Source organism: Rhinoraja longicauda, chromosome 33 (genome assembly GCF_053455715.1).
Source record: "Rhinoraja longicauda isolate Sanriku21f chromosome 33, sRhiLon1.1, whole genome shotgun sequence".
In the NCBI taxonomy this organism is placed as follows: Eukaryota; Metazoa; Chordata; class Chondrichthyes; order Rajiformes; family Arhynchobatidae; genus Rhinoraja; species Rhinoraja longicauda.
Genome location: NC_135985.1, coordinates 18,532,198 through 18,544,570, shown reverse-complemented (window position 1 = coordinate 18,544,570; position 12,373 = coordinate 18,532,198). Strand labels below are relative to the sequence as shown.

General features: G+C 37.3%; 1 protein-coding gene across 3 annotated transcripts in view; it reads right to left on the bottom strand.

The window, feature by feature from the left end:
* The window catches only part of map2k5 (mitogen-activated protein kinase kinase 5), a 239,605-nt gene that overhangs the window by 38,923 nt on the left and 188,309 nt on the right, over positions 1–12,373 (bottom strand). For 2 of the 3 annotated variants that reach the window (XM_078427570.1, XM_078427572.1), the window contains 3 exons: positions 10,476–10,502; positions 10,123–10,155; positions 2,667–2,728 (listed from right to left, as the gene is read on the bottom strand). In XM_078427570.1, the coding sequence (XP_078283696.1) occupies positions 2,667–2,728; positions 10,123–10,155; positions 10,476–10,502 (122 nt within the window). The remainder of the gene's footprint in view (positions 1–2,666; positions 2,729–10,122; positions 10,156–10,475; positions 10,503–12,373) is intronic. The other variant, XM_078427571.1, reaches the window with a different exon arrangement.

Here is a 12,373-nt window from a genome sequence, read left to right as displayed (position 1 = left end):
CCGATTCCTATGAAATATTTTGCCCTTCAACTTAAACCTATGTCCTCTGGTCCTCGATTCCCCTACTCTGGACGAGAGACTTTGTGCATCTACCCGATCTATTCCTCTCGTGATTTTATACACCTCTATAAGATTACACATCTTCCTGCATTCCAAGGAATAGTCCCAGCCTACTCAACCTCTCCCTATAGCTCAGTCCCTCAAGTCCTGGCAACATCCTCATAAATCTTCTCTGTACCCTTTCCAGCTTGAAAACATCTTTCCTTTTACATGGTACCCAGAACTGAACACAATACTCTAAATGTGGCCTCACCAACATCTTACATAATTGCAACATGTCCTCCCAACTTCTGCACTCAATACTCTGACTTATGAAGGCCAATGTGCCACCCTATCTACCTGTGACTCCACCTTCAAGGAACTATATACATACATTCCTAGGTCCCTCTGCTCTATAACACCCCCAAAAGCCATTGTGTAGGTCCTGCCCATGTTAGACTTCCCAAAATGCAACACCTCACAGTTTTCTGTATTAAACTCCATCAACCATTCCTCAGCCGACCTGGCCAACTTCCATCTTCACTTCCATCTTCACTATCTGCAATATTAACCACTTTTGTTTCATCTGCAAACTTGCTAATCTTGCCATGTACATCCTCATCCAAATCATTGAAACTAATGACAAACAGTAATGGGCCCAGCACCGAACCTTGAATCACACCACACAGGCCTCCGGTCTGAGAAGCAACCTTCCACCATCACCATCTGCTTCCTTCCATGAAGCCAATTTTCTATGTTGCAGTTTTAGTCTGAAGGTGTATTACAAATAGAACCCATTTTCCTTCCCCCAACACCTCTGTTGAAGATTGTTATTGTTATGTTTATTATCGTCATGAAAAAGCTGGTTTTGCGTGCTATTCAGGCAAATGATACCAGTCATCACTGCATCAGGTAGCGCAAAAGAGAAAATAAACAGAGTGCAATGATGATTCAACAGATGCCAGCTGGACTCTAGAACATATCTTAATGGTCAATTCTTCACACACAAACACACGCTGGTGGGCTAATTGACCATGGGGACAAGGCAGAGGAGGCCAACTTCATCTTCATCTTATGTTTACACAACCACATTTAGAGAGAGGTCAGTGTAAGGCAATTAGAACTAGGAACCCAAGCACCATTTTGTTTCCCTCTTCCTTAGCCTGGGGACACAAGAACCAACTGTCATGCTCTTACTGCTGCCCCTGTCAAGATCACCACATTATGATCAATCCTGAAAGTTGAGTCTATATGGTACAGTCCACACTGTACGGGGTATATATCCATGTAGACTTGGAGAGAGAAGTTATCTTAAAAAAAAAGTGAAATCATGTTCTTTGAAAACAGAACAATGCAATAATAGAACTGGATGGGAATAAAATAGGTACATGAACTTTGCATTTGCTAGCACATACTTGCAACTAAATCAATAATTCCAGTATTATATTACATAATTTCTGAAAGAATGGCAAAATACCGCAGCCATCCCAAGAGATTTAAGGAAAGCACAGTTCCATTTCGACAATTCCTGAATACTCACATTGCCCATCGAAACGCTTCAAAAATTAGATATGCAAAATATTGGAACATTTTCTGAGCATTACTAAACAATTTCTAAATTTTCTTTCAATGTTATAAAAAATAACATTTACTTAAATTATAACATTTTAGTTTGGAGATACAGACAAAAAGATGACAGCTGTGATATCACTATTACTACCATCTGCTTTAATTACATTTATTTCATGTACTTGCTCTTTATGAGAGGGCTGGGAGGTGTAAAAGAACAGACTATCTAGGCTTGTTTCTCAATACTGTTATTTGTTTATTTTTTAAATCTGATGGGAAATGGATAATATCTGTAGTCACTTAGCAGAAAATAACTGAATGATTAAAAATCTAAATTACGCACAAAAATCCCTTCAGCAAAACTACACTATTTGGTAAAAAAATCAATCAAAAGTTCATTTTTGCATCATAATATGTTTTAATGCTCTTATGATACACGGGCTATTTTCTATGAAGTGCAACTGTCATTTGAGGCAATGTATTCCCATAACATCTTATGCTAATAAAGGATGACACTCGAAAAATTAACAGACTCGAGTACTAAACAAGAAGCATAGTTATAAACCATTAACTATCGCAGAGGACAATTTGCTGTCTCCATAAACAAACATATGCACCTCTGGAATAATGCACCCATTAGCAAGCAATTCAAGCTGTCTAAAGACTTGCTTGGTAACAGTCCTAATCTATGATTCCAAAGTAGCTGCTTCTCCAGGGAAAACAAAGCTATTACCCACCATCATTTAGATTTCAGCATGACATCTGTGAACATTTCACACCAGTTACCCCTTCTTCCCCTTTGTAAAACTTTTATGTGACATCTGATAATTTCAGAAGCTGCTCCATGTTACAATGTTATATGACCTTCCATGTAATAATATTCACGGAATTTAAGCAACAGCATTCATTTCCTTTTCTGCTATCCATCTGCTCACGGCCCATAGTCCCTCCCAGTCTATGGAAAGGAGCAGGAATACCATAAGGTCTCCTGGAGTCTGAGAGCTAATGGAATGTATAATTTACACTGAGGGGATGGCATGTTTGCAAACTGAGCTTACCACTGAGTGATGAAATGTACAAATGACTCAGAAAACTCTCCAACCGGAAGGACTGGTGGATCCTGGGAAGTAGCAAGACAAAGAATATATATATGAAAGAGGAAAGGAGGGTGATAAAGAATTATTAAACATAAACATTGTTATTTGACGTGCAATTTTTCTGATTAATTAAATTATCCATCTTTTATCCCAACCTCAATATTTTAAATGTCGGTCAATTTTTCTTTTAAATGTCTCTAGCTTTGTTCATCCAAGTAATTATTGTTAGAAAATAATCAGTTCTTATTTCACATAATCGTCAACATTTAATTCTTTTGATACTTAAATTTAGAAGCATTTGTTTTAAATTTCTACATGTGGAATTAAAAAAATTAAAATAAGCAGTATCAATCATAGGAATTGAAAGAATCTGTCCAAAAGAGGGAGGATATTTTTTTAAAAAACTTTACACATAACTGCAGAGTTTTAAGACTTAATTGGGACTAGTACCAATCATTAATGTACAACGCGTTTTTCAGAATATTGGAAATACCTCTAAAATAATCAATTTTTGGCACACAAATGGTTTACTGCATAAACTCAGGAAACAATAAAAAAGATTACCATTACAATTATCAGTAAACAGTTATTGCAGCAGCAATTTGAAGGCAGCAAGCTGATTGCAGTTCCCAGTACATATCAAAAAACCTCAGATGCAATTCCTTTGCAATTTCAAAAAGAGTCAAATCTTACAGAATTATGCGCAGAAATTTCTTAAAATTAAGATCTGCGGGAGTTTAATGGCTGCCTCATCAAATCTGCAATTGCTAAAGAAGAGGAGAATATAAAAGGCAGCTGGAAGTGACTGCATTTTCATCTGTTCTCATTTTTCCATTAAAAATACCTTTTGGCTGCATTCTCTGTGACATCCCTGTTAAAACTACCTTGCAAAGTATGATACATGCACCTATTTAAATTAACAAAGAGATGACTTATTTTAATCTCACAGTGCTTTGGACTGCTTCAGCCATTTGGATGAGCAATATATCATTACATACAACCTTTCAATGCTTCAGGCAAAACTCAATGTGTGTAGCATTTGGTTGGAGCCAAACAATTTCTCTACTATATAACTGTGTCAAATGCACGCATGTATTCATTACGGCAAAAAAAGAAAAAGAAAAGTATGCAGGATGGTGGGGGGTGGAAGGGTTCAGGAAGCTTTTAAGGGATGAGAAAAAGAGAAAGAACACCTCTGCAATTTGCCTGCTTTATTATCAATGGCAACAAATAGATACAATCAGAGCTTCAAATGTGATTAGTAAATATACATGTAATTGCCATAGCCAATTACAACTTCAAATTATCAGAAAAATGAGATCAGTAATTACAAGGGAGAAAATTAAGTGGATCTCTCATCTGAGCTTTCTATCCCATTTATACAACAAGAGGCTGCTGGAAGAATACTATCAAATCAGATAAGTAAATTAAGGGGAGACAGAGGTATGGTAAATCAGTGAATAAGAGTTCATTTAGCAAAGAGAATCATAATGCCAATTTTTAATGCGAGTTATAATCTTATACTAGGAATTACATTTGGAACAGAGAACATCTCCAACAGTTTGACTGAGGTTATAATGCCAATGTCTTCTACTTCTCGGACTGTATTTGTAGCCTCTGAAATTATTATTTTTTAATGGTTAGGTTATTTAATTTTTTTCATTATTAGAGGCAAACAATCATGGAGTCAGGTTGAACAAGTCATAGCAGCTGCCAGAATTAATCAAAAGAGTATAAAAATGGGCAATTAAATTTTTTATTATTTTTGATGCATGATTCAGTAGGTACGGATTTTTAAAAACTTTTAAGCAGGTAGGTCAGGACCATTACTATTATCTATTATTTCATATATGCACATTATATGGCTGGGGGGGGGGGGGTTGCAAAGCAAATTGTGATTTTTTAACTTATTTGTTCCTCAAAATAAACAGAAAATAATTTGAGTATCAAGAATCTGCATATTCTGGAGTCTGCAGCTAAAAAAATAATCAGCGTATAGAACTAAGAGAAAAAAGATTTGGACTGCTTATATTTAAAGGTAAAATAGAAAAATAATGGGATATTTACAGAATTTAGCGGTACTTTGCAATTTAATATAATTCAGAAAAATATCTAGCATAACACAGAGAACACTGTAAAGTAAGCTTGGGTTAAGAGAAAGCCTGGCAGTGAATCAAAGAACTGTATCTTGACCAAATGTTTCCCAAAATTTAAGCACAACTTTAAACATGTCTTGTTTAACTTAAGATTTTAGGACAGTGGTTTTTGTGAGTCAGCTCCCAATGTTTAAACTACAAAAAAAATTGTGATTTTATCCTTTCAACAGACTGCTTTGTAACCTATTACTAATATGGAGGAATGATTCAGTAGTGTAAACACCAGGAAGAAACTCATGAACAATGATCCTCTTAAATCCCAATTAAATCAAGGGCAATATAAAAGCAGTTAGTACGAGTGAAGCTTGAGGAGTTAATGACTGGCATGGACCCCATTACTGAGGCATTAATTAAAATTCATCATTTGTTATTTTATTTACATACATAGATTATTTAAAAAGGCATTTCTAAAAATGAGCATTCCTTACTGACAAACCAGTCGGTATGAAAGAAATAGTTTAAGAGCAAAAAATGAATATTGTAGCTATAAAAGAATCCTTCGTTTATTTAGTGCCTTATTATTGCACAGAGAATGTCCCAAACTGCGTAAAATACAATAAATTGCTTTGAAATTAACTATGTAGATGCATACAATAACCATTTAAACACAATACATTGTAAATAATAATAAGATTGAAACTGAAAGAAATGTTTAACATCAACACAAGCAGTGGATTTGGATTCAACAGACACACAACCCATCCATTCAAACCAACAAGGCTTTTTATCACTAACATCATAGAACAAAATTACTACTGCTATCCAATGATCAGGCAAGCAATAGTTTGACAAGTCAAATTCAGAAAATCATATCTTTCAATGTCCTGGACTCATCCATCCTCTGAGTTTGATCTGTTTCATTGGTAGAATAGACTTTTCAGTGGTGTGACACGGTTTTATGTTGAAAAGGGAGTGGTATTGGGAGCTCTCTACATTAAATCACAAGGCACAAGGCCTTAGGTCAGGAAACTTTCTTTTGTTTGTACCTACATCTGATAAATCACCATAGTCCATACTGACCTTGATATGGAAGAACCATCAAGGGCACAAAATTCTGAGTGACGACTTAAATGTCCAGTAACAAGAGTGATTTGATGAACAACCTCTAAATGGCGTGTATCACTGTCAGGGTGGGTTTAAGGCAGGTGGGGAGAGAACTAACACCAGAGAAAAATATTCCATTGATCTGGTTATTAATCTATTTATGGTTGCGCTATGAAGAACCATTGCTTTGTTCATTTGGAAGTCCTGTCCCACCTTCTATTGCACTATGTGACACTTCCACCATAAAAACTAAGAATCAGAACAATTCCAACTGCTCAATATTGGGTTTCCATGATGTGCTTTGACCTTCAAATGTAGTAGACATGTATCCAAGCACAGATTACATCTTTATGGTGCAGCATACTCTTCCCCTGTTTCACCTGCATTAACCCTACAAGTCAATTCTCTTTCAATGAGAAATGTAGAAGTGTGTAAGGAGCAGCCACACGTCACGTCTGTCTAAAACTGAGTGGCGATCCGTGGAGAGTGCGAAAATGGAATACATATACATGATACAGCAAAAGCAGATAAACCCAATTGAACATACAAGCAATAGGTTAGTGCTATCAAGCTGCGATAATCCACCAACAGACAGGACACTTATCGCTCAAGTTAAATCCTGCCAGTACTTCAATATAGCCTTTGTCCAAATCAGGGCAATGATAGTGATCTTGGGGGTAGACACAAAATGTTGGAGTAACTCAGTGGGACAGGCAACATCTCTGGAGAGAAGGAATGGGTGACGTTTCGGGTCGAGATCCTTCTTCAGACTGATAGTGATCTTGACATTGAGGCAGTATATGACCAAAATTGGCATCAAAAAGCCCTGTTACAACTGAAGCAATTGCAGATCGTAGAACAACTCTCTACTGGCTGAATCTGCACCGAGCATATGGTGAATGTTGCGGAGGTCAATTCAGTTGTAAGCATTGCTGCACAGGTTCCTCAGGGCAAAATACTAATTTCGATGGTTCTCAGTTGCTTAATCAATGGTCTTTCCTTCATTGTCACCAGAAGTGGACTTTCACTGATGAATCAACAAGCTTCAATTCTATCTGTAACTATTCAGATAACTAAGCAGTGCCTACCCACATGCTACAAGGATGGATAACATTCAGGGATGGAATAAGACGAGATTTAATTTCACTCCACTGTCATGCCAGAATGGATGAAGTGCCAGGCAATGATCAACTCCATTATGTGGATGCCTAACCATCCTTCATTGACTTTCAACAATATTATCATTGTTAAATTCATCACCATCAACATAAGTGGAAACACGACTGCACCAGTCACGTAAATGTGGCTCAACAAGAGGTCATTCTTCAATGAGTGACTTACCTCATGAATCTACAAAGTCCTGCTTTGCAAAGCCATCATTGTCTGTTCCTCTGACCCAGAAGAAAAATAACTGTGTCCAAGTCAACATTCTTTTCTCAGATGAGAAATAAATATTTTCTTGTTGTTCATTTTTTTATTCACACACAGAAGATATTGGTGTCACTGAAAGGTCTACATTCAAGGTCTACAAGTCCTGCTTTGCAATTACAAAGCATAAATCAGGAGTATGATGGAATATTATCGATATGCTTAGATGAGTGCTGCTGCATTAATACTCAAAAAACTAGGCTGCATCTAGTACAAGAAAGACTACTCCAATACTAACCATCCACTAACCTATATAATAAATTTCTCCATCACCAGTGTGCTGTGGCTGCAGTAATTTACAAACTACACTGCAGCAACACTTCCTAAGCCTGCAACCTCTATTACTTACAAGGGCAAAGAAATCAAGCATGCGGGAATACCACCACTTCCATGTTTCCAAATCAGTCATGTCTGATTTGGAAATCTTTTGCCCTTCATCAATGCTAGGTCTAAGTCCAAGAATGTCTGATGCAGAAACACTGAGGAGTACATTCAACACAGACTGCATCATTTTAAGACATTACTATCATTTTGGATTGAACAATGAATGTAGACCTTGCAGTGACACCAATATCTTCTGTGTGTGAATAAAAAAATGAACAACAAGAAAATATTTATTTCTCATCTGAGAAAAGAATGTTGACTTGGACACAGCTCTTATTTTACTTCCGGGTCAGAGGAACAGACAATGATGGCCATGGTTTATTGGCACAGTCCAAGGAACAACACAACTGACAATGCAGTTACTCTCAGTACTTTACAGAAGAGTGTCGGCACAGCTTAATCTACTCATGTAGAGTTTGAACCCATAACCTTTCAATCCTGAGATGTCAATGTGGCTAATCTGACAAAGTCTTCATTCGCACAATTTTAGAAATCAATAAATTACTGATGTCCAAGACAATAATGTTATGAGTAAAACATTTGTACATAACAATTTATTTATGTGAAATTTCTTTCTTTGCTACTTATTTTGCATAGATTAAAGCATAGAGGAAAGGAACCGAGGAGAATTATATTCCCAGGCATCAATTCAAGACCAATATATTTCATGAAGAGTTCATGTATTATTAGTTTGCTTTATTTTTAATCTACAATAGATGAGGGATGCAAATTTATTTTTCACAATTTGCTGACAATATGACAGGCACATCCTAAACAAATAATTGATTTTCCAAGCAATAAATTATATTATTTATTAAAGATAATTCTGAGTATGAACCTGGAAAAAACAGGATTCAGGAGATTTAAAAATAGTATGTTGGAGAATTGTTAGGCTATAAGAGGAAAGATATTTCTTCACACATGGTTACGCCCACGTGAGCATGGTGCCAAAAAGTCACACTTGAATAAGGCCACTGATGTTTGAATTGTCACACGATTAATAGCCTCCATGTATTTCTTTATTTTGAACAAAATGCACACAGAGGATGCAAACATTTTTCCCTTTCTCAGAGCACAAAATTCACATTCCAGAAAGCTTCAATTTGCAGTGGCTTAAGCAAGTACTTGGTCAGCTTAAATTTAGGTGGCCTACTGAATTCTACATATGCAGCTAGGGTACAGGGAAGGGCAATGAAAAAAATACTTTGAGTGATGCCTTTGCCATGTGAGTAATGAACAGTTCATGGAGGTCAACCCATTACAACTGAAACAGTTTAATTATTAATTACCTGCAATCTATGAGCTAAAGGACAAGTTCAGTATGTTTAGTGTGTGGTAACACCAACTGGACTCTCTCTTGGCATTTGGTTATTAGCACATGTCAGCAAAGTGCTCAGGCATAAAGAAAAAGGCACAGAAGCAACAAACACACTTAATGTGTATACCGAGAGAGACCACAGGAAAAGGCTGGGGGGAGGAGGTGGTAAAAAAAATCTCCCTGATGATCTCTTATAGCCTGTGTGCAAATTTTGTTATTTTACAGTGTAATCAATATTCTATTGCCTCAGGGTGAGCACAGTTGCAGTTTGTGAAAAATCTGGATAAAAATAATCAAACAATCAAGAATCTAGGGCCTCAGTGGTCATAAAGAGGCAAAGGGAGGAGGGAGATGGGGCTAAGCAGAAAAAAAAATCTCATCACGTTTGTGAGTAGGAACCCCTCCCCCCCTCAAAAAAAGATAGAAATTCATTAATATAAGCTATTTATTAACACAAAATGTCAGTTTGAGAACAGTGGAGCTCCGTCACCGTTTAGGGGCTATCTCTGGTCTCTTGTCAATTATAAGCTGAGGGAGCACAGCAGTACTCATTCATACTGCTGAAATAACTAAGGCAAGGCAGCATGAAACTGTCACAATACCTGTCACACCAAAGGGACCCGATTCAGAGGGAAAAAAAACCCTTGAAATTAGTCAACGTTTCTCTGTTTTTCCCCCCTCAGTCTCAAGCTTTTTTATTGCTTTCATAAAATACCACGGCAAATAATCAAGCATGACCACTGACATCCTCTAGATTGAGTTTTAGAGCCATTAAATGAGCTGAGCCTCTTGGGAAGTCTCCTGCTCAGGTTAGTCTAAAGGTAATTATTCAGCAATTCGAGCCATGGCTCTACCTAGTTCCTGTACAGTGCCTGAATGGTGTACAAGGATAAGGTCAAGCTTGAGCTCTATACAAGACTGGCCTGGCTAGGTCTGTTGACTAAGGGGTTGTGCTGGGTGGCAGGGCTTAGGAGACTGTTCTGAGCAAAGAGCTTCATTAAGGAAAAATGTGTATATTATATAAATAAAACTTTCCAGGCCATTAAGAATGACTTTAGAAGAGAAAGCACATAAGACGGTGACTCACCTCATCAACGATGCACTGCAATAACTGTAGTGGCTGCAAAGGCAAGGTAGGGGGAGGGGGTTAAACAGAGAGAAGTATTAGCCTACATGCAGTCTTTTACAGTAGACTGAGAAAATCATTAATGCAGTAAAATGTTGCAAGATTAATCAACAGCATGAAAGTCTTATAAAAACATTGACACCCTAGATGTTCTATTATTTCTAATGATACCTAATCTACTACAGGCACTTTAGTGCTTGTTGTAACAAAAATGCAATTTACTAAGTTTAAAGTAAAGCACTCAAGCATGCAAAAAGGCAGCCAGCAGGAAAAAAAAGTGAATTTTTTTTCTCTGCAAACTCATAAAACCTTACCATTAAAGATCCCTGGTTTTTCTGAATCTGAAAGGCAATATGTAATTAGCATGTCATAATCAAAATGACTCACTTGGACACATTACGATCACTGAGAGAAAATTATTGCATAGCTGGTGGCAATTTGTGGGCATGTGTTAACACCATTTACATAATGAAAATACACAAATGTTAATAGCTATTCTTCTCATTTATAGGGGAAAGTCAGCAGAATGTTAATTTTGCAAAACACTTTTTAGTACCCTCCAGGTTATACAAGTGAGAGAGAAAGAAAGCATAATACAGTTACAGTGCTGTTTACACCCCATCCAATATAAATAACATTCTCTGGTTCTGGTACAAATCCAAGATTAAATGTTGCATTTGTTTCCCCGGAATTCAAATCTAGTTTGTTTCAGATTAAAAGATGTTTCAAAACACAAAATGAACCAGTCATTTGATACCCACTGAACACAAGCACAAATTGCAAATAAATTGACCAATCTTCTCCCTCCCAACATTTTCAAAACAGCATTTTTTTTAAATTGGAATCTTCACTCATACATTCTTCCCCAATGAATTAGTTGAAATCCAAACTATGTCAGTTCCTACTGAATACTAGAGAATTTTTTTTGTTTGTGTGGATGACATTTTCTGCTTACCAAGGCAAGGGATGTTTGCACTGGGGAGTGGATTTTCCTATTTCAGGTATGCAGTGTATGCATCAAATATCCTCTGGCCCAGCATGGAAAGGTCTGCTCTGTGCTACCCAACAGCATATCCAATACTGAATCTAGTAAAGCTCTTGCCATTAAAGGAATGTAAAGCCTCTGTTTTTTGGAATCATGACTGGACTACAATGATAGACCTGACATTTGGTTCTGACCTCTGTGATTTGAATCCAAGGTTACATTTAGTGGAGGAAATGTGGTCCCCATGGCAGAGATGCCAAGGCAAGATGTCTTCTTGGTCTCAGTCTGTCATAAACTTATAATTGTGTGGCAGCTGCTTCACCTAACAGAAAAAAGGTACTGATCAGAACCATCGAGGAACAAAAGGTTCCTTCCAGACAAAGCAGCAATCTACTTTTAAGTTTTTCAGTTTAATACACTGCATTGCGTGCTCTCAATATGCACCCTTCTGCACTGGAGATACCAAGTAGGTGGCTGCTTTGCAGAGCACCAGTCAGTCCCCAAGGATGACTCTGAGCTTGCATTGTCTATCACCTTAACAGTCCATTTTGACTTCGCTGCTGTTGGTCTTTAATACTATTCAAATGAAGTGCAGTGCAAGCCTTGGAATAGCACCTTAGCTTCTGACTAATCAGACTACAGCCTTCACAACTCAACAATGAATTCAACCATTTCAAATAACCAGCCTTTTCAGTTTGTGTTAGTTCTGAGCCCAAGGTTTAGAAGTTGAAACAAGGGACTGCAGATGTTGGAGTAACTCAGTGCTGAGTTCTGGAGTGCTGGAGTAACTCAGCAGGTCAGGTGGCATCTCTGGAGAACATGGGTAGGTGAAGTTTTGGAGTGGGACCTTTCTTCAGACTAGATCAGACTGGTAAAAGGCTATCAACTCAATTTATCTACCTTCATTGATTCTGCTGCTGAGTATATTTGTAGCATTTTCTTTTATTTCAGATTTCCAGGAACTGCAGTGTTTTGTATCACACAGTACCGGTAAACCCATCCAACTTTCTCATTTATCTCCTTCTATTTACCTAGCTTCCAGTAAAATCAGTTACAAGTCTTCATCGCACACCCTCAGCTGGCACCACCACCACTTCCTGGTCTAACTCTATATCACAGACATTCCTTTGTTCCCTTTACCACTTCCACCTCTGCATTAAAACACATTTGATTACTAACCTTTCTAGATCTGCTTATTTGCAGATTTCTTCTTGTTTACAATTTCCA